This window comes from Ammospiza caudacuta, chromosome 2 (assembly GCF_027887145.1).
Source record: "Ammospiza caudacuta isolate bAmmCau1 chromosome 2, bAmmCau1.pri, whole genome shotgun sequence".
Classification (NCBI taxonomy): Eukaryota; Metazoa; Chordata; class Aves; order Passeriformes; family Passerellidae; genus Ammospiza; species Ammospiza caudacuta.
Window position 1 is genome coordinate 1,543,837 of NC_080594.1, and position 22,997 is coordinate 1,566,833.

The 22,997-nt window shown below is 47.1% G+C and overlaps 1 protein-coding gene across 5 annotated transcripts in view; it reads left to right on the forward strand.

Moving 5' to 3' along the window:
- The window catches only part of FAM168A (family with sequence similarity 168 member A), a 124,142-nt gene that overhangs the window by 95,636 nt on the left and 5,509 nt on the right, over nt 1–22,997 (forward strand). For 4 of the 5 annotated variants that reach the window (XM_058825696.1, XM_058825698.1, XM_058825695.1 and 1 more), the window contains 4 exons: nt 13,544–13,624; nt 18,441–18,566; nt 20,800–20,942; nt 21,922–22,096. In XM_058825696.1, the coding sequence (XP_058681679.1) occupies nt 13,544–13,624; nt 18,441–18,566; nt 20,800–20,942; nt 21,922–22,096 (525 nt within the window). Of the gene's footprint in view, nt 1–12,730; nt 12,818–13,543; nt 13,625–18,440; nt 18,567–20,799; nt 20,943–21,921; nt 22,097–22,997 lie in introns of those variants that run through there. The other variant, XM_058825699.1, reaches the window with a different exon arrangement.

Below are 22,997 nucleotides of genomic sequence, written 5' to 3' on the forward strand. Positions count from 1 at the left end.
GATGTCACTGAGGTGACGCCAAACTGCCTTTGACCCGCCTGATGTTTGCCAGGTGACCTGGAACTGGCACTTGCTTGTGCTTAAAACAAGCAGCAAAATCTTCAGGAGTGATTCCTAAGGCAGCTCCATTTCCCATCAGTCTGTTAAACCAGATTCCTGGAGGAAATTGCTGACTTCTTTAGGCCATGGGAAATCTTCCTCAGAGCCTCCTTTGCCATCACAGGTAGGGACACTGCCACTGTCCCAGCTGCTCCAAGCCCTGTCCCACCTGGCCTTGGGCACTGCCAGGGATGCAGGGGCAGCCACAGCTGCAATGTGTGACTCCCTAAGGAGCTCAGAGATGAGGAATTGTCTCAGTGTTTTGTAGAGCTGAGGATTTAGAATCATTTCAGTGCATTCTTTCCATAGAGCTTTTAAAATAACCCCATCCAATAAAATAGATGCTTTTCTGCTTGCCCTGCTTGGAAGTAGACCAGGACTTTGTGGATGACAGGAGGTCTGAGACGTGCTGAGATGGAGTGGGAGGCACAAATCCAGGCAGGGGAGGATTTCAGGGCATCTAAAGGGAGAGCAGCACCACTGCCTACAGAAGAACTGGTGAGGGACCTTGTGCTGCCAGTCATGTTGTGCCAGGATAAATACAAACTTGGTTTATTTTTCCTATTTTAGTTATTTCTGAATGTAGACACGGCCTGGACCGATCCTTTATTTCTCAACTGCTCCTGTTAATGTTTTTAGGCAGAAGACAAAACCTGCCAGGAGTTTTGGCTCTGTAGAGTAAACAGGTTGCCCAGAGAAGCTGTGGCTGCCCCTGGATGCCTGGAATTGTCCAAGGCCAGGCTGGATGAGGCTTGGAGCAAGCTGGGACAGTGGAAGCTGTCTCTGCCGTGGCAGCAGGGAACTGCATGAGCTTTCATGTGCTTTTCCACCAAGCATTCAATGATTCTCTCCATACATATGTGTATATATTGCTATTTTCAGTTTCAAATGCCTCAAATGGTATGTTATGAAGTGTATTTGATGCCATGAATTAATGGCAGTTTTATACTGTTGTATGTGTTTTTGGTAACAATTTTTAAGTCTGTCTGAGATATTCCCCTGGGTGCCTCTTCACTCCTCACTTAAATCATGCCTCAGGTTCTGCTGGTAAAACCAAAGCCTGCTGATGTTCCGAGTCCCAAACCATAATTAGTCATCTTCTCTTTTTTAAGCTGATTTTTTCAACCCAGCAGCCCCCGGTACAGGAGGGGGCTGATGTTCACCCTCTGGTTTTATTGTGCTCGAGATCGTGCCTTTCACTCCTTTGCTTTTCTCTTTTTCCCTCTCCTTTTTCCATCCCAGTCCATTACTCCAATTTGCTATTCCTGGAGGGAGCTGCTGATCCTTTTTGCTGTTTCCCAGCCACGCTGGATGTGTTATTTTTAAGGCAGCTCCCTACCTGCAGTACAGTGACTCATTTTGGGTTTGCCAGGTCCCCACGTTCCTGCCCAGAAATCGGCTCCTGGACTGAATTGCTGAGAGGATTGCTGGGATCACAGCAGAGAATCCCCAAATCCTAGAGGATGTGAAAGTCACAGCTATTCCCTAAACACAACCCAGCAGTGCCCTTTTAAATGAGGGTGCAGAGAGTGCCCTCAGGGCCTTTAATTCCCCTGTCCCTGCAAGTCTCCAGCGCCAGCTCGGATGGAGCTTTGAGCAACCTCATTTTTTAAATCCCTCTGGGGATGGGGACTCCACCACTTCCCTGGGCAGCCTGGACAATCCTTTCCATGAAATCATTTTCCATCCTCCTGCCTCGCTCCCCATCTGCCATCCACCCTGAGAGTCACAGGGGTCTCCCAGTTATCCATGTGAAATAATTGCCCCACACGAATATTGGGATTTTTTTTTTTCAAACAAGCCTGCCTGCTTCCCTGTGTTAAAAACAAGTTAAAAAAGAGCTGCCACTAATTTATCACTTTTTACCTGCTTGAGCAACCAGGAGGATGCACCTCAACCATAAAATGTAATTTACTTAATTAGTAATTGCTTTACTGAGTTTGGCCAGTGTAGAAATCCTTGTTTTAAAACAAGCAAATGAAAACTGTGCTAAAACATCCCTCAGCTGTGGGGTTTATTATGTTTGGAGTTTCTTCTGGGCTTTTTGTAAGGAATAAAATATTTACAGGATGGAGGGGAAGGATTTCTACTTGCTTTTTTGTATCTAATTTTTTTCTTCCTAAGCTTTCTGAAGAGACACTCTACCAGAACACCAGGTGCAAAAACATAACTCTAATTCAAGTATTCCCAGAAATTGCTTGCGTTTGTGGTTTTTTTTTTTAGAAGCGGGATTATAGGCCATGAGCATGGTTTATAACACTTCTTTAGGGGTTGAAAATTCAGTTTATGAACCAGAAGTAATAAATTCTGCACAGCCCCATGATTCCAGTGCTGTTCTTCCTCCCTGGATTTTGGTGAGTTGGGCAGGAGCTGGTAGGATTTTCAAGGGTCAGGGCATCTCATCCCAGCTCTTGGCTGGAAAATCAGTGACAAAAACCTTGAGATAAGGGATCTGTGTGGGATCACTGTATCCCTGCTGCCTTTGTGGCAGAACCTTTGCACTTCCAAGCTGGTGAAATCAGGTTTTATTTCCACCAGAGCCGTTTGTCAAACAGCACTGTGGAGTTTTGCCAGTTCAAATATTAGGGATTCTCAGCTTCCCCCAGGCATAATTTGAATCCCATCTCCTGGCCCAAATATGTGTGAGAGACCCATTAAGCCTTTTAACACCCAAAACCTGCTTTTGTTAATATTCTCTGCATGCTCCATCTGCTGCTGTGTTTGTCCATAGCCAATGGATTCGAGAGCAATTCACTTCTCTGGTCTGAGGCCAAAATGTCCAAAATACCATATGGACATTTGAAAGTTAATGAGCATTTCAAAATTTCAATATCTAAGGCTGTTGTGATCCCTAAACCTGAGTCTTCCTAGAGTTTGGCCCCTTCTTGTAACCCTAAATATTTTGTCATTTTGAATTTTTAGCTTTGCAAATGAAAATCATGACGTTTGTACTTTGAAACTGGCCCTTTGGGGCAGTAATTTGATTTGTAGCATTGTTTTGACTGTTCTGGAGCTGCCTATTACTAAAATGAGCTGAAAAGGCAATGTGGTGTCCCCAGAGATGGTGTTCAAGGGTGTGAATCAAGGATAAAATCGGGAGGATGCTGCCAGTGCCAGAGGACAAAGTGGAGTGTAAAAAGCAGAGATGGAGCCAGGACTATGTTGTGCTACAGAGAGACTTAATTAGTCAATTAATTGATGGATTACTGTTTAATTGATTAATTACCAGGCAGTTTCTGTTGTGTTAATCGTTGATCATGCTCAGGGCATTGCTGGGCACCTTGTCTTTGGCCACACATCTGGATTATAATTTTTTAAGGCAGTTCCAAACCTGGCAAATTCAGTCCAAGCATTTGGAATAAGAAAAACTAAAAGGCAGGAGCTTTGTGCCATCACCTTTCAATCCAACCCATTTCAGGATTCTATTTTGTACCCAGTTGTTGCAAACACCAGCTTGGCAGAAAAAATAAATGACAATAGACAGAAAACAGGGACAAAATCCCATATCCAGGATCCAGGAAGGCATCAGGAATGTGGAGCAGTTGCCTTTCCCTAGCTGGAAGCACAGGGGTTTTTATGGACCACACTCTGTGACAGAGCAGGAATTACAGCTGGAGCAGAAAACTCAGTTTTTAACTGATTCTCTTTTTGGCTCTTGGCTAGGGAGCAGAGCTGAAAAGGACGGATTGAAAATTAGCCAGATGAACAAGTGCATTTTGGACAGCACAAAGGGCTATTGTAAATACTGTAAATATTATTGTAAATATCTTGCTGTAACCTATAACCTGAGGGCATGGAGAGCACGGAGTCCTGCCTGCATTTCCCTTCCCAGCTCCTCCAGAAAGGGCCTTCTCACCCCTCTGGAGCTGCCATAAAAACTCTGCCAGGGCACACCAGGAGCCTCCAGGTGAGGCTCTCCTCACCCTCCACAAATTCAGGGAATGGCAAATTCACTATTGAAAAGCAAATGAAGGCATTCCTGGCAGTGTCCAGGACCAGGACATGGCTTGGAGCAGCCTGGGACACTGGAATGTGTCCCTGCCATGGCAGGGGGTGGAACTGGGTGGGCTTTAAGGTCCCTCCCAACTCAAACCATCCTGGGGTTCCAATACCACATGGTCTGTTTCAAGCTGAGCACTCTTCTGCCTTCTTAATTTATTTTAAATCTTTCCAGCTGAATATTTCCCTGGGGAGCATTATTGGGTAAGCTTGAGCCACAATTGAGTATTTAAGAAAAACTGCAAAGGAGCTTCTTTATCTCAGGCTTCCACTTTCTGTGGAGCAACAAAGCCTTTTATTTTATCAGTAGGGGCTGTTCATACCCTGTTTGGGATTCTCCACATACAGAACGAAGCAAATCATTGCAAGGAGAATCAATATTGCACAACTTAAAGCCTTTTCCAGAAGTTCTTTCCCACAGAGCCTTGTCTGAGCACAGGAGAGGATGTGACACATGTCTGTGGCCCAGAAGTGATATTGATTGACAGTCTGACAGGTTCTGTCACTCTGGTTTATTTATAGCGTGTGCACTAAGCAGTCAACAATCTCTCTAATATTTTTGGACACTTGCTCCCAGTTTTCAGGATGAGTTTTGCTCATCCAAATACATCCCATATCCAGACAGCTGCAGTAAGGCCTGGGAGGTTTGTTTTGGATGTAGGTGGGAAGTAAAACTGAGGTGCAATTGAAATAAGAATGAAACAATCTCTTTTGTCCTATAGCTTGCAACTGTATTGAGCCTTAAAAAACTGGTCTGAAAGCGAGTGTGGTTTGAGCAAGAGAAAATCATGGCGATGTGTGTCCACAACAGTGCTTCCGTCCATCCATCCATCCATCCATCATCCATCCATCCATCATCCATCCATCCATCATCCATCATCCATCCATCCATCCATCCATTCATCATCCATCCATCCATCCATCCATCCATCCATCCATCATCCATCATCCATCCATCCATCCATCCATCATCCATCCATCCATCCATCCATTCATCATCCATCCATCCATCCATCCATCCATCATCCATCCATCCATCCATCCATTCATCATCCATCCATCATCCATCCATCATCCATCCATCCATCCATCCATCCATCATCCATCCATCCATCCATCCATCCATCCATCATCCATCCATCATCCATCCATCCATCCATCATCCATCCATCCATCCATCCATCCATCCATCCATCCATCCATCATCCATCCATCATCCATCCATCCATCCATCCATCATCCATCCATCCATCCATCCATCATCCATCCATCATCCATCCATCCATCATCCATCCATCCATCCATCCATCCATCCATCCATCCATCCATCATCCATCATCCATCCATCCATCCATCATCCATCCATCCATCCATGCATCCATCCATCCATCCATCATCCATCCATCCATCCATCCATCCATCCATCCATCCATCCATCATCCATCATCCATCCATCCATCCATCCATCATCCATCCATCATCCATCCATCCATCCATCCATCCATCCATCCATCCATCATCCATCCATCCATCATCCATCCATCCATCATCCATCCATCCATCCATCCATCCATCCATCCATCATCCATCATCCATCCATCCATCCATCATCCATCCATCCATCCATCCATCCATCCATCCATCCATCCATCATCCATCCATCATCCATCCATCCATCCATCCATCCATCCATCCATCATCCATCCATCATCCATCCATCCATCCATCCATCATCCATCCATCCATCCATCCATCCATCCATCCATCCATCATCCATCCATCATCCATCCATCCATCATCCATCCATCCATCCATCCATCCATCCATCCATCCATCCATCATCCATCATCCATCCATCCATCCATCATCCATCCATCCATCCATGCATCCATCCATCCATCCATCCATCATCCATCCATCCATCCATCCATCCATCCATCCATCCATCATCCATCATCCATCCATCCATCCATCCATCATCCATCCATCATCCATCCATCCATCCATCCATCCATCCATCATCCATCCATCCATCCATCCATCCATCCATCATCCATCATCCATCCATCCATCCATCCATCATCCATCCATCCATCCATCCATCCATCCATCCATCCATCCATCATCCATCCATCATCCATCCATCCATCCATCCATCCATCCATCCATCATCCATCATCCATCCATCCATCATCCATCCATCCATCCATCATCCATCCATCCATCCATCCATCATCCATCATCCATCCATCCATCATCCATCCATCCATCCATCCATCCATCCATCCATCCATCCATCCATCATCCATCCATCATCCATCCATCCATCCATCCATCCATCCATCCATCCATCCCCTTGCCTGAGAGCTCCAGCTGGGAAAAGCTCCTTCAGGCAGGCAGGACCCCATTGTGTCACCCCACCTGTGGGATGGGGACAGACAGACAGTGCCACGTGGCTCAGCTGTCCTGCCAGGGCTGGAGCTTTTGTCCCCAACACCCCTGTGCCACTCCCAGCCCTGGCAGCAGTGCTTCAGAAAGGAAATGGGCATAAAAGGCAATATTTCCTGCCAGATCCCTGTGGGGTTTGTGGGGATTTTGGGCTGGTTGGGTTTCTCTGTGTGGTTGCAGTTGTGTTACAGGTGGTACCTGTGGAGTTCCCATCCTTGGCCTCCAAGCCTTGTGCTCACCAGGTAAAATGTGGGTAAGCCCTGAGGAAAATTCCTTGAGGAGCTGTGCTTTCACACCAGTGGAATTTGAGCAAAATATTTACAGGATGGAGGGAATCCGTAGTTGGTTTTGCATGGTTCTGTGTAATGAGCAGGCAATAACTGCTGTTTATTTAAAGGGAAGGACCTTTCAGGGAAAAAAATCAACTGTAAAAGGTCTCCAGGAGTAAGATTGTCAAATGTGAGAGCAAATCTTTTTTTAAAGCCCTTGCTGTGTCTGGTGCATCCACATTCATTTGACTGCTCCACTCTTGGGCTGATGAGGCTTGAAACAGTAATAAGGGGGTGGCATTTTTTCATGGGAACAAATGCATTTATTATCCTCAGAGCCTTCAGAAGTGCTGGATTCTCAACCATCCATTAACTTGCTCTTCAGAACAGTCCCACCCTTGCTTTCAGCTTTTCCTCTATTTTTACATGCATTTAGCATGAGTGGGCTGGAATAGTTTCATGGCAGGGAGGTGAGTGAGTGATGGGGTAGCTGTGCTTGTGTGGGATGATCAGTGGGAAATGAAACCTGCTCCAGCAGCATCCAGGTGCATTCACCTGGCTGCTTGTGGGGAGAGGTTTGGGAAGAACTTGCCATGGAAATGTGCGAAATGGATCGGTGTGATGAGGGAAGGCAGGAGAGGTTATCCCATCCTCCCTGCCCTGAGCTGGCAGAGCAGGATTCACCCAGAGGTGTTTGAAACTGCGCAGGGAAGGTCTGGCAGTGCCCTGTGTGAGAAGCTGCTCAGAGGTCCCCTCCCTAAATCCCCCGTGCTGAGGGATATTCAAAAGGCAGGAGGAGATGCCCAGCCTCAGCCTGGAGCTCTGCAGCTGTGTGAGGAGCCAGGCAGGCTGGGAGATCCTTCTGGAATGAGATTGATTCATGGCATGGGAGAGCAAGCTTTGGTGACAGCCCTGCTGCGAGTCCTTTGGGAAATGCTGCAGCTCTTCCTCTCTGCAGGCTGGTTTCCACTGCAGGAGGAGCTCCCACGTGTCCTCCTCAGCTCCTTTCCCCGTGTCCTCTCCCCATCCCATCTCCGGGCACGTTCTTTCCGCTGTCACTGCTCCCAAACCAACCTTCAGGAGCCTTTCCTGCCAGTCTGGCTGCTGGAGGCTTGGTGGAGCCGTGCCAGGGAGCCTACATGGTGTCTGCTCTCTCATTTCTCACTTCGGGGGTAATTCCTCAAGTACCAGAGCTGCACATCACTCATTTCCCCACGTGGGATTCTCTGCAGGAGTGAATTCCCAATAGCTCTAAAGGGAATGGATTTACAGCTGTGAGTAGTTGAAGGCATGAGGCTTCTCACATATTTGTCCTGAGAAGGTGCTTGCAAATCCTGTTTTTGAAGAGTTTCTGAGGGCTGGGCACTAAAGAATGAGAAATGCTGGATGGGCTTAAAATAGAGCATGAAAGTGTTTGCAGGGGAAAATGCTTGGGCTCCATCTGGCTGACCCGAGGAGGTGATCATGAAGCAGGAATGTTCCTGGGGCTGCTGCAGCTTCAAAGCTGTCACTCAGCACAAACAAAGGGCTGGACAGTGGCTAACAGGGTTTAGAGGGAGGATTGGTAAAACAGAAGCACAGAATTGGGTTGGAAAAGCCCTCCAAGACCTCTGAGTGCAGCCATTGCCCCAGAACTGCCAAAGCCACCACTGACCCATGTCCCCAAGCACCACATCCACCCCATTCAGGTATGGGGACTCACCTGTGCCCCGGGCAGCAAATTTACCTCAATTTTACCTCATATTGACCCACCTCAGTGCAGTGAATGCCACAAGAGGGACAGTTTGTGTGGCTGCCTGCCCTCTCCTTGCAGGGATTGCTGGTGGTTAATTGAGCTCTCAGTTGCAGCGAGTGTGGAGCCGGAGTCCTTGGCAGCTCAAGGAGCTGAAGTGTGGGTTTATGGTGCTTTGTCCTGCCCTTAGATAAGGGACTTTATCAGCCTGTAAAAATCCTTGTGACATGGCCACTTTGAGGAGTCTGTGCTGCTTGAGACTGGCAAAGGAAAAGAAAAAAGGAGAATATTTTGTCTTGTAAATTAATGTCAGCTGCTCGTAGCAATTAAGGCCTTGATCAGATAATGGTCAATGAAATTACTCTTGCAAAAGTGAAATGGCACATTCTGGAATTCAGTGTTGGAAGTGACAATTCCCAGTGGGTGGGAGGCTAGACCATGGACCAAGCATGGGCTCTGTAGCCAAAGAGAAGCAAATTCTCTTTCAAGAATTTCAAGAGAACCTTCAGAGCTTTAGCACTTGTGTATTGTCATGGTTTGGGTGTTGTTTAGGTGATTTTGCTACAGAAACATTTAAAATACATGAAAAATTAAAGATGGCTTTTAAATACCTGCTTGATGCAGCCCTGTGTGCTTTTTGCTTTGCACAGTTATTGTGTGGTGATTTTTAAAGCTGCTCAGCCAGTGCTTCCCAGAGCTGGAGTGCTGTGTGTTTTCCCTGGGGAGGAGATTAAATGAACACTGCCTTTCTTACTCCTATTGATTGTGGAGATGATATTAAATTAAAATAAGCCACAAAACATCTTTGGATTTCTTCTGCGAGGAATCTAATAAATTTTGTTCAATATTTTTCATCTCATTTTCTCTCCTTCTGCACCAGTGCAAGGCCTCAAGCCCAGCAGAGACAGAGTCCTGTCATGTGCAGATCCATAGAAAGTAAAGGATATTTTCTTTCTGTTCCTGACATTATATGTCAAGTGGGTTTGAGCCTCTTGCTGTTATTTTTCATTCAAGATGACGAGGCAGGACAGACGTGGCAGGAGGGGAGCACTGTCAGCAGCAGGAGCAGGAGTTTACAGGAGGTGCCTTGGGTTTTCCAGGGGGAAAATCAGAGCAGGATGCTGCAGGCTTTGGTGTTGTCACCTCTCCTGAGATCATTCCTGGTTGTTGGATCTTGATTTTGTTTTGTACCCAAGGGGATGTAAGGCATGGGGACCATCATGGGGGAGCTCAGCTTTTTCTTCTCTGTGGGAGCTGATTTGGGATTATTTGGGGGGTGAAGAGCCAACAAACAAAAGGTGCAAAACCAATAGGATATAAAAATTATAAGATTATGGAGTAGTTTTGAGTCAGAAGGGACATTTTAAAGGCCATCCAGTGTCCATAGGCAGGGACACCTTGCATTATCCCAGGCTGCTCTATCCAATCTGGTCTTGGACACTTCCAGGGATCCAGGGGCAGCCGCAGCTTCTTTGGCCACCCTGTGCCAATGTTTTATCACCCTCATTGTAAGAAATGTCACCCTCATATCTAATCTAAATCAACCCTCCTGCAGTTTGCAACCTTTCCCTTTGTCCAATCACAACAGGCCCTGCTAAATAAAAAATGCCTCATGTATTTTTAAACCTGCTGGATTTTGAGTGCTGGGAATTTCCAGGCATGTTTCTTCTGGCACAAATTGCCCCAGATTCTGCTGCTTTCTTATTTTTCACTATGTCCAAAAAAAGGAGCAATCCACACTAATTTTCCTGTACCTTTCCCATCTCTGCTTTGCTTTAAAATAGAAAGGACAAGTTTTCTTGCTGGAGGTCAGCACTTATCAAAGTTTATGAGATCAGAGTGGAAGATAGTGCAGAGCAGGGCTTCTTTTGGCATCCAAAGCTATTAAAGCTTCCTTGATAGAAATCATATTTATTTGAGCTGAAATGAATGCAAACCCAGCCATAACTTACCTCCAGAACAACAAAAGATACCACGGGAAGGAAGAGTCCTGCCGAGCATAAAATAAATCCAAAAAAAGGAGGAAAACCAGTTAAATCTCCAGCCCCAGAGGGTTTTAAAATAGGTGTGGATGTGGCACTTGGGGACATGGGTCAGTGGTGGCCATGGCAGTGCTGGGGTGGGCTTGGACCTGATGGTCCTCAAGGTCCTTTCCAAGTGAAACAATTCTGTGATTCTATAAATGCACAGTTACTTCCATCTGCCTGAAATAAATCCTTCAAAACTCAGCTGGATGGAAAATCTTACCCAAAACCTCACTTTTCTTGTGCTTTGACTTATTTCAGGCTCTTTTTTTTTAAGGTATAACCCCTTAAAATTTTTGATCTGAGTAAAGGAGGTTTTTTTCCCTGATTTTGGCAGTAGGTGAGTGCTGGTGGCACCTCAGAGGGCACAGGTGAAACATTTGTGACAACACAGGACTGTGTTTGTCATGGCTGGTGACCGAAGACTGGTAATTAAGGATTATTACTAAAGACTGCAGCAGTTTGGGGGATTCAGGGCTTATTTGGGGGGATTTTCCAGCAGCAAAGGTCGGAAGAACCTCTTGGAGCCCCAAGAGCCTGTCACGTAGATCCCTTGCAAATGGGCAGGGGACTTCCCAGCACCATGGCACACACAGCCATCACCATCTGTGCCCATGGCAGGGAACTGGGATGGTCTTTGGGGTCCCTTCCAACCCCAGCCACTCTGGGGTTCCACTAAACCGTGTGCCAAAACCCCATGAAGAAACACAGGAAAATACACAATTTTAGGGAAAATGCAGAAGAAGTGAGCTGGGGTTGGTTTAGCACCCCTGACCAGATTGTCAGGAGGAAAGAGGAGGAGTGTGGAGCAACAAATGTCCTGGAAAAGACATGGTTGTCTTCTAATGAGCTGGAGAGAAGGGATGTTTCTGATATAAGATCCTCATCATTAATGCTCTGCTTGCAATCACTGGATCTGCAAATAACTTTCTAAGGAGCTTCTTGATTGCTGGAAGGGTTTAGATATTCCTGGGTACGATGAAAACACAGTTCTGTGTAGCCTAAAAAACAACCAAAAAAACCCTGTTAAACTGCTGCTTATCCAACATTAACTACAGCAATTTCTAATTAACCTGATTTAGAAGCCAAATATATCACTGATGAAAATGAGAGGGTAGAACATCCAGTCATTTATTCCAGTACAGTGGCCATGATTGTTGCATTAGATTTATTCAAATGAACCTCAGCATTTTGCCACAGAAGCCAGTGGTGCCAGGGTTTGGGAGCACTGGGGTTTGGGCTGTGGCTCTTTTGCTGCTCAGAAGAGGGAAATACAGACCCATGCTGGCTTTTATTTAATAAAATGAAATATTAAAAAAGATGGGTGTAAATCCACTGCTAATTACCTCCTTCCAGCCTTAGCTGGCAGCCAGCAGGCAGCATCAGTGGGGCTTGGCATGGAAACACTCTCCAAGGGCCGTTGCATGGGCTCTGCTCTGGGATGCTGGCCAAGGGGACACACAGATAAACCGAGTGGTGACACACACAGAGCCAAATTGTCCACCAGCAAAGCAGGGTTAACGTGCCCTGCTCCCGCAACAGCACCTAAGGAGGATGGAGTTGCTCAGGTGTTGCTCTTTTCTGTAGGGAAAACCTGCAAGAAATTGAAGGAAATGGAAAGCAAACTGGTGAGCAGTGACAGGACGCCAGGGAAGGGCTGGAGCTGTGCCAGGGGATGCTCAGGTTGGATTTTAGGGAAAGGTTCTTCCCCCAGAGGTGCTGGGCAGGGAATGGGCACAGCCCCACAGAGCTCCAGGAGCATTTGGAGATCACTCCAGGGATGCACAGAGTGGGATTTGGGATATCTGTACAGGAACAGGAGTTGGGCTGGATGATCCTTGGGGTCCCTTCCAGCTCAGGACATTGTGTGATTCTGTGGAAAAGGAGCAGACCAAGGTGCAGAGGTTGTGGCTGTGCTCTTCACAGAGGACAGGAATTTCCAGTGAGGTAGGAACTGGATGCTGGACACCTGCACTATAGTAGGAGTCCTAGTAAAATATCTGTATTGTACATAGAATATCTGTGTCTAGGCCTTGCCCTGATGAGCCCCGGTTGCTCTTGATGGGCTGCAGCTGTGATGTCCTTCATTGGGCTGCAGCTGTGGCCAGTGAAGGTAACTGGGATAAAAGGGGCTGGGCTTGGCCAGTCAGGGACAGCCTGGAAGGAGCCCTGGCTGCGAAGCTGCAACAGGCAGAAGGTGGAGTCTGTGCTGTGAAGACCTGCTCCCAAGAAATATCACTGAGAAGGTATGGGGCTTTAGAAGTATGGTTGTGACAGTGTGGGCCGCTATAAATCAGCTAACAACATGCACTGTGCGGGTGCACACGGGCTCTGGGGTGTGCCAGCATTTCCAGCCCCTCTCTTCCCGCACACAGCTGCCCTGAACTCCCTCTGACCTCTGCCAGTGAGGCTGATGCAAGCTGAGGGTGCTCTGCAGCCCAGCCCAAAGTGCCCATTAAACCCTGCCTGGCTCCAGAGGGTCCTTCCAGCTGGCCTGGCAGGTAATCAGGTTCCTCCTGGGAACAGCACTGTGCAGCCATGGGTGAATCCAAGGCTGGCATGTTTTCCTGCAGGATCCCTGCCCTCCCTTCAGCAAGGAACTCTGCTTGATGGGAGTGCTGAGCTCTCCAAAGTGCTGCCACGCAGCCCAGGAAATCCTTTCCGATATTGCTGTGCTAGTGGGGTTTTGTACATGAATTCCACGTTCGGAGTATGGATTTTCCCAGGAGTTTTCTCCAAAGCACAGTGAGCACACCTGCATTCTGCGTTCTGATCCTTGTTTCCTACAGAAATAAGGATGAAATATTGATGATGTCACACATGGAGCGCATTCATGGTCCTTCCTATCCTCAGGGAATCTACCTGTGTTTTCCCTCGGTGGCCTCTGTGCTCACACAGGTTATTTACTGCTTTTCAGGGGTGCCATCCTTGCTGGATTGATAAAATCCTAATGGTGTTTTCCTTCCTTTCAGGTTATCCAACAGGCTATCCCACTGCTGCCCCAGCCTACAATCCCAACATGTATCCGACCAGCAGCCCCGGCTACGCCCCAGGTAAGAATCCTCAGAAAGGCCTCAAAACATTCCTTGCTCATCCATTCCCAAGCACTGCAGATGAAAAATAACATCTCTCCCTTCAATTTGACTTTTGGTTGCTTGAGATGTTTATTCTGAGTGGTTTTGCCTCAAAAGAGCTGCAGGATTTTAGCCCCTCCAAATGAAGCTGCATTTTGAGCTCAGTGTGCAGCAGGAAGAGCTGGACTTTGTGCCAGTCTTGCTAAGTCCTCTCTTCCCCTTAATTGCCAAGTTTTCAGTCCCCCAGTTGCCATAAAATCAGTAGCTCCCCAGGCTCAGACACTTTTCAAGGATGATGAAACAGGAATGAGTGGTTTGTTGCCAAAATCTTTTGGTTTTGTCTTCTCCACATCACACTTTACACATATTCCATAAAGCTGTTTATTGTGGATCATTCTGGAAGGGATCTGTTGTGTTTTGTTTGGGTTTATGTGCTTTTAATAAGGTCTTTAGCTGAATTTTTTCCCATTAAAGCCTTAACATGGAACATGAAACAATTTTTGTTCCCCTGGATTTGTGCTGGCCACCCTCCTTTCCCCTGAAGGATAAAACACTGGAGGAATTAAATGAAAACAACTCCATAGAATAAGAAAAAGCCCATAAATTTATGAGTAGCTTGTCCTGCCAGAGGCTGGCAATGTCCTCCCTGCTCAGCCAGGAATGTAAATACTGCAGCATTCTGGCATTTTGGCCTGGATATTACAAAATGTCACTTGTCCCCAGTTGTGCAGGCAGCAGCTCCTCCACTCAGTGGGCACATGGCCAAGGGAACACCCAAGGGAGAGGAAACCCCAAATCACTCAATGATAGGGATTTTTGGGAGGTCTGAATTGCTTCTTGTACATCTTAGACACCATTTAATAATTTCCATCTTGGAAATCTCCTGATGTCCATACAGCTGACAAGTCAATTTTTATTGAGAACAAAAACCTTCCAGCGGGTAACGCAGCTAAGCTCTAAACTAGCAAGGAAACTATGAAAATTAAAATTCAGAAATTAAAATTGGAATGAAAATGGTGAAACTTTTATAGAGCTTCCCATAAATCATGAGGGCAAGTTGAAGAGACCTGGTTTAGGTAAAGGTGTCCCTGCCCAAGGCACAGGGCTGGAACTGGATTGTCCTTAAGGTCCCTTCCAACCCAAACCATTCTGTGGTTCTGTTACAAACAATTTCTGCAGCTCTTGAAATCAATACCATTTAATATCACAGCAGGATTTTAAACCATTTTAACCACTCTGGGAAGCAGGAGCAGGCTCTGCTGAACAGAACCTCCCAGCACCACACTCAGTGGTCCCTTCTCAATGGAAAGCAGACTTCCAGGAGGAAAAAAATAAGGGATTCTGAGAGCTAACTGATGGAAAAGAAGTGCCATAAAATCTCCCAGCAGTGGTGACAGAGTGACAGCATCCTCAACTGTGCTAAATGGAATTGGGCTGAGCTAATTCTGTGGTTCAGTGGCTGAGCTAAAACCTCCATCAGTACAGAGAGTGTTTCCTCAAATTGAAGGAGCTGCTGTCACACAGGAGGCTGGAAAAAGCCTGGAGAGCAATGTGCTCCTGGTGTCCTTCAGACACACTGGGAATCGGCTTGGGGGCCCAAATCATGGACTTCTCAAACAGCAGACTAATTTTAATTATGTTTTAAGGGGTTTTAGACATTGAGTCTAAAAAAGAAAGAGATGCTGCATGTTGCCAGCAGAATAGCTGCTCCTGAACATCCCATCCATGGACAAGGTCTTGTTCCAGCGCTCCCAGGCTGGGCAGGAGGTGCTTCCTGCTGGCAGAAATCCCTCCAGCTCACTATGAAACAGTCACAAACCTAGAGTTCATCTGGTTCTCCATGTGGAGACTGCCCAGGGAAAGGTGCCCCTCAATGCTGCTTGGAACAGAGCTTGTGGTTTCTGAGTTCTTGGGAGGTACCTGCAAGCAAGGTCTCTTGAGCAGAACCGTTCTGTCCCAGCTTGATCACCCTCTCTGCTGCACCCTGAAGATCTCCTGCTCCCTCTCAGGTGTCTCTTGCCTCAAACCTTATCAATTTTGGTGGATTCCATGCAGAGTCTTGACAGGAGATCAACCCCTGAGCAAAGATAATTCCAGTTTTCAAATCCCACCTGCTTTTGTCCCTCATGTTCTCCAAACACTCCCTGAAGCTTCACTGGAAGTCAGCCATGCTCATGCTCTTCTCTTGACCTTGTGGTTCCCAGAATCCTGGGATCCACATGGGAAATTCAATGAAGTAGTGACCTAAGCTTTGCAACGGCATCAGAGGGAAACAAGGAGAGGAGCTTGGAGAAGTTTGGAGTCCTCTTGTTTCCTCCAGTGAGGAAAGGGAAATGGTGATTGGAGCCAGTCTTGATTTCTCCCTCTCCCAATGCCAGGTTTCTAGTGAGTATTTGCTGGTGTTTGAGCCCAAAAGGTGTTAAATTATTCCCCAGATTATTCCAAAGGAGCCCTATGAGCAAGGACGTGAGTTGGACTGGATGATCCTCATTGATCCCTCCCACCTCAGGATTTTCTGTGATTCTATCAATTCCTTTCCATTCACTTCAATTCCTGCCCTGTGTGATTTTCCTGCTGCATTTTCCACAGTTTTTAAAGGGAGACACGCAAGGCAAAACACAGCATTGCAAACTCATGCTTGCAATAGGCCTGTTTTTTTAGGACACTGTTCTTAAAAACATACTTTTAAGTATGCAGAAATGAGCATCTAAAATCACTCTGCTGCAAGAGACACAATTAAAAAAAATACAATTATGTATGTCTTCATTAAGCCTGGTGCATGTTTCCTCACAGGCATTCTGTCTTGCTCATGGTTGTTTTGTTTTAACTTCCTTCATTAAAGCCTCCCTTTTTTATTTTCCTGAAAGTAGGACACACACTTTGCTCGTGGAGGCTGGAGCTGTGTTTATTAATAATGCAGGGCAGAAGTAATGGCTCTGCAGCAGTGCCCTCACAGAGCAGGACTGAAATCAGCCCCAGAAATGAGGGATCTGTGTGGGAATGTTGTGGGGCAGGATGGAGGCTCCAATCCCCCCTTCCTGCCCCTGGGTCCTGCTGGAGGAAATGCTGCTTTGCAGAAGGGAGCTGGAGCATCAGCAGAGCTCTGAGCCATCCTCTAGAGGTGCCCACCCACTCTTTGGGGACACCAGTGGGTGCCCTAAGGGGTGTCTGGGCTCTGGAGAGGTGAACATCCTGTAGTGCCTCACGAGGCTTTCCAGGAATAAATGCTCTCATCATTTTGAGGCACTCAGGCACGGGACTGCCTGGGGAATTCAGCTTATTGCAAACTTTGTTCAGGGCTGGAGGCTGTATCCATCCCAAATGAGATACAGAGGGATGGATGTTGTTAGAGGGAAGCTGGATCTCCTACAATGCTTTGAAAGGGTTCATAATTTTGTGTTTTCCACTTAAAATATGTCCTGAACATTCCCATGTCATCTAAAGGTCCTGTCAGGAAAACAGAGCAGCCCCAGTGCTGCAGAGACCCACAGCTCACTTTGTTTGCTCAGTTCCCACTGGTTGATTTGCCAGGGGTTAAACTGATAATTAATGAACTCCTTATTTTATTTCTATTTATGTGAGAGGATAAACCAAATCCAGAAGACACTGGTTGGAGTGTCCCTTAAATGGCATTAGATAGTCATGGCTGGATTGTGATCCCTGTGAATTATTGCAAAGGAGCAGGAGGTATTTATGTTCCTGAAACCTCCTTGGTCCACCTTTTGTGTAGTTTTAAGTGATGGATTCTCCAAGGATCTGTGATTTAATAAAGAAAATGCAGAGCTGTGGCAATCTCCCAGCCATCTCCAACCCAAATTGCCTTGATTTTGTGGCAGGTTTAACGTGGAGAGGGAAAACCACAGAGGAAGGATTCGTGTAACATTGCAATGAATTGTCTCATCAGTCTCAGAGATTAAAACCTCTGTGAAATCCAGAGGTGAAAGTGAATCTGATTCTGAGTAAAAGCAGGAGTGAGGGAGTGTTTCTGTGGCAGCGCTGGGAGTTGCTCTCCAGTGTGATGTTCCTGAGTGCAGCCTAGCATGGAAAATAAAGCAAGGCAGCCTGGAAATCCTTAATAACTCCCAAACCTTTGGGAGAGGGCAGACGCTTGGAGCAGAAAATGATCAGTGACTGAGTGCAGGAGAAATTGGGCTTGAATCTCTGACTCCCCACAAAGCTCCTGGTGTTCTGTTGGAGGAGGAGGAGGTGTTGGAGGAGGAGGAGGGAGGAGCATCTCCAGCATCGGAGCAGCATCCGGGTGGATCTCACACCCATGAATATCTCCCACAGCTGCTGATGGCCAGCAGAGCAGCACTGCTGGGTGTCCTCTGTGCTCCCCATTCCTGTTTGAGTCCAGGAGAGTCTCAGGGGGCTTTGGTGGACCAGCAGACCTGCATCAGTGCTTCCCTGCACTCTGGGAGGTGGATTTCCATCCTCTGGGATGTGTTGTGCTGCTGCAGGCTGTGGCCCCAGTGCCAATTCCTCCTCAGCCTCCCAATCTAGAGGATTGATCCCAATCATTTCCAACTTCAGCCCTGTGACACTCCAGAGTTACAGCTGTACCTTCAGAGAGGGCTAATTCAGAGTCTCAGCAGATGTGGAGGGTGTGGAACACCCTTGCTCCAGGAAGATTTCCAAGCCCTGACTGAGATGTGAAGTCCCTTCCGTGGGGCTCAGCACCTCAGGGGTAGGAACCTGGAGGGAAGAGCTGAACAAGGTGATTCCAGTGTGACCTAAGTGTGGGAAGCTGTCCCTCAGTGCTCTGTGTGACACCTCTTCTCTGTCCCCACTCCAGCCACACTTCTGATGAAGCAGGCCTGGCCCCAGACCTCCTCGTCCTGTGCCACCGAGGGCACCTTCCACCTCCCTGTGGACACGGGCACGGAGAACAGAACCTACCAGGCTTCTTCTGCAGCATTCAGTAAATAAACCTTTCCTTCTGGGGTTGCTGGGGTGGTGTGTGCCTGTTTGCCTCTCCTGCTGGCGCCAGGGTGATGTGTGGACAGGGTGATTTGGGATCACAGAATTAAACACTGGTTTGGGTTGGGAGGGAATTAAACACCATCTTGCTCCAACCCTCATGGGCACCTTGCACTAGACCAGGTGGCTCCAAGCCCCATCCAGCCTGGCTTTGATGGAATAAAACCTTGAAGGATCATGAAAAGGAGAGCACTGACCCTCCTGCTGCTCCTGCAGAGGAGGAATTCCAGTGGAGAAGGTGAAACCTTTCTCTTAGCTGAGTGTTTGATCCCTGGGAGCAACCCAGGGTTGTTCCACAGGTGTTTATCTCCAAAGGGACATTATTCCCCATTCCCTTAAAAATGAAAGAATGCCAAAATAAAGGCTGATTTTCAAGGAGCACTGCTGAAACTCCCACCTTGTAAGCCAGGCTGGCTGAGCAGGAGCAGGGGGAGGAGATGCCATTGAGGGATGACAGTCAAACAGGCTTTTCCAGTGCAGCCTTGTCATCTCACCCCTGAAGAGGATAAGTAGTGCCTCCAGCAGGGCTGATAAGCTCCCTGATAAACCCTGGGATGCTTTCCCTGGTATGTGGGGTGTCCTCTGGCCCCTGCTTAATCTGGGACATGAGTGCTGTGGGGTCAGAGGGTTCCTCACCTTACAGCTGCTCCAGGCTCCTTCTTCCTTCTAAATCCAATCAATTGCACAACAAGGTGAGAGGAAGAAATGTAATTTCTTTTTATTAAAAGAATTATTAAAAATAAATATTTTTAAAGTCTTTAGGAGACTTTCTCTTGGAAAAAGGATGTCCCTATCATTCCTTGGGGTAGGGACTGTACAATGGGCACGGTCCAGCCCTGGAGCAGCTCTGGTGCCTCCTCTGGACTCTGTCCAGCAGCTCCATGTCCTTCTGCTGTGTCCCCAGAGCTGGAGGCAGCTCTGCAGGTGGGGTCTCACCTGAGGGAGGCAGAGGGGTAGAATTGTGGACATCCTGTCAGTTCCTTGCCCAGCTGAGGAATCCTGGTTGTGGTGAACCCTGGAAACAAGCAGCAACACAAAATTCCCCACTGAGCTCTTTGCCCCCCCCACAAGAAGCCTTTTATAGAAAACCATTTCTGTGCACTTGTGAGCTGCAGGATCAATAAGGCTGAGATTTCTGGAGTGACATGAGGGATTTAATCAGCAATTTTAATAGAAGCTGGAGCTTAAAGGCTCGCTGCTGCTGAACCACAAAGCGGCAGCAGCACAGGCCCCGCCAGCCTAATCCTAATAAGGTGTTAGTCATAATTAGGTTTTAAAATTATCTGCCAGACAGAGAGGAGCCTCCATCATCTTGTGTCATCAAACCTTGTTTTCACATTGTTTTACCTGCAGGTTGTTCTGTTTTTTCCCCAGTTTATAAGCACAGCAGATTACCTCTGCCTGGGTTATTGTGTTTTAATACCTTTTTAATATAGGATATAAACTGTCTGTGATGCATCAATCAGGAAACACTGCAAGTCTTGGTATTCAAAGTAGTGAAACCACACAGGCTTGAGCAGGTCCACAGCTCTAGACACCCCTCAGAAATGCAGTGTGACACTGAGAACTGGCAGCCTCTGAGGTATTTGTTTGAAAAATGAGTTCAGAATAGAGAAGAAAATCCATTAGATGTAAAACCAGGAGGTTGGTTGGTCTGTGGCTGACTGGGTTCCTGATGGAGGAGGCTGCACTTCTGCTCTGATCAATATTTCAAACCTTTTCCACTTCTCATTGGAAGATGGTTGCTCTCCTGCTAATGTGAGTGAGGAAAAGAGTCACAGCTATTCCCCTTGTTAATTAACACCTATTTTTCCAATCTGCAGTAATCAGGAGGGGATGAGATGCTGTTTGGGAGCTCCTAAAAGCTCTGTGTGTTCTTCGCCCTGTTTCAGTGCCTGGAGGATGATGTGGGATATTAGACTTGAAATCTTGGTCATCTCTAATTGCTGAACACTGGTGGAGTAAATAAGTTAAACATATTTGAGTTAAATATATTTGAGTAAATAAATGAAATATATTTGAGTGTTTTGGCTGGGCTGAGCCTTGCCTTCTCCTCTCCATCCTGCGCAGTCTTTGGGGCCCGTTTGCTCAGGGAATGGTTCCTCCCAGCCCTCCTGCCAGCCCTGAGCAGCCATGCCAGGCCCTGACTGGCACCCCTCTTGTGTCTGTGGCAGGGTACACTGCGGGGACTCCCTACAAGGTGCCACCAACCCAGAGTAACAACGCCCCTCCTCCCTACTCGCCGTCTCCGAACCCGTACCAGACCGCGATGTACCCCATCAGAAGTGCCTACCCACAGCAGAACCTGTACACCCAGGTAGGTGCCACCTCCTGTGCCCATCACAGTGCCTACCCACAGCAGAACCTGTACACCCAGGTAGGTGCCACCTCCTGTGCCCATCACAGTGCCTACCCACAGCAGAACCTGTACACCCAGGTAGGTGCCACCTCCTGTGCCCTCAGCCGTGCCCCAACACACCTGAGTCCAGTGAAGTGCAACCCACCCCTGCACACTGGTTGCTCTCCAATCCCAGCCACAGAATTTGCCATTTGTCCTGTGAACCTTTGTAGCTCCTGAAAGAAAGAAGTGATGGAATAGTTGCCCTGCACCTCCTTTTCCCCTTAATCCAGACCTTCATAGGTTCTCTAATGGGGCTTTCACTAATGCACAATAAAATCTCCCTTTTGCTGATTCACATCCTTGTTTTCTTTCCTCCCATGCCTGGTTTGCAGGTCTTTACAGTGCTGCTGCCTGTCCTGGGGACAGCAGTTCTCTCCCTTGTGCATCTCCTCATTTCAGGCCCTTCATTACTTAGCATGTGAAGCTTTTTCTTCTTTTTCTGTTGGCTCCTTTTATTCCTGCGCATCCTTCTCCCCTTGTTTCAAAACCCTGCAGCCTGGATTTTGGAGCCCTGTGTGAAACCAATAAGATGACACAATACCTGGACCCAAGAACCATGGCTTGTCCTTTCCTTCCATCTCTTGTTCCTTTTCTACACCAGCAGACGTTTGTGTCCAGGCCCTGTTTCATCCCATCAAAGGGAGGCAGCAGGGTCAAGGAGTGAATCCATCCAGGACAAACCCATTGAGGAGATCCTTTTAATAAATCCCTGCTTTATTCTTTAGCTCTGTTCTAGGGCAGCCTCCTCAAGGCATCCCAGGCACAGGAGCTCATCCATGGGACCACAACCCACCAGCCCTCGGGCAGCGCTCGAGTTACAGAGCCGAGAACTCCTTAGGTTGGAAAAAACCTGGAATATAATGATGGGATTTTGTTTTTTCCCCTTCTCCACCAGGGAGCTTACTACACCCAGCCCGTGTACGCGGCCCAGCCTCACGTCATCCACCACACCACGGTGGTGCAGCCCAACAGCATCCCCTCGGCCATCTACCCCGCGCCCGTGGCCGCGCCGCGCACCAACGGCGTGGCCATGGGCATGGTGGCTGGCACCACCATGGCCATGTCAGCAGGTAAGGAAACCAACAGGGGCAAAAAACTCCCCCTGCGCCCCAGGTGCTGCCCCGCTTCACCTGCTGGGTTTGCTTGCTGGGTGCTGCTCCTGTGCCGGCAAAAAATGCAGTCATTTACCCCAAATCCTCATCTGACTCAGCAGAGGAGACCTTTGGTTTGGCTCACTCCTGTGTCCATTGATACATTATTCTGTGTCCTTAAATATATTATATATATTATATTATATATTATATGTATTTCTCTCTCTGTTCTGTAAGTGAAGGAATAACCAGGCTGGTCCATCCTCAAGTAGTTGTATTTCTCTCAAGCTCTTTTCTCAAAGACACTTTTGGTCATGTTTTTGTTTGACGAAATGAATGTTAACCTTGTTTTATGTATCCCAGTTCCTCTACATTTTGCACGCAGATTCTAACTGCAATTAATAGCATATTAAGTAAGATAGGAGCTGGTTTTATTTTTTCCAAAGCCTTATTTTTCTCCTTAACAATTTGGAGGAGGAGACCTTTGGTTTGGCTCACTCCTGCATCCTTAGATAGATTTTTCTATGTCCTTAAATATATTGTCCTTTCCTCTGTCTGTTCCTTAACTGAAGGAATAACCACGTTGGTTCATCCTCAAGTGGTTGTATTTCCCTCAAGCTCTTTTTTCAAAGACACTTATGGTCATGTTTTTGTTTGACAAAATGAATGTTTTTGTTTGACAAAATTAATGTTAACCTTGTTTTATCTATCCCCGTTCCTCTACATTTTACATGCAGATTCTAACTGCAATTAATAGCACATTAAGATAGAGTTTTTGGTTTTGTTTTTTTTTTCTCAAAGCCTGTATTTTTCTCCTTAACAATTCTTGGGATTGTATATTGAATTATGCCAAGAAATGCATCATTCATCCTTTGGCATC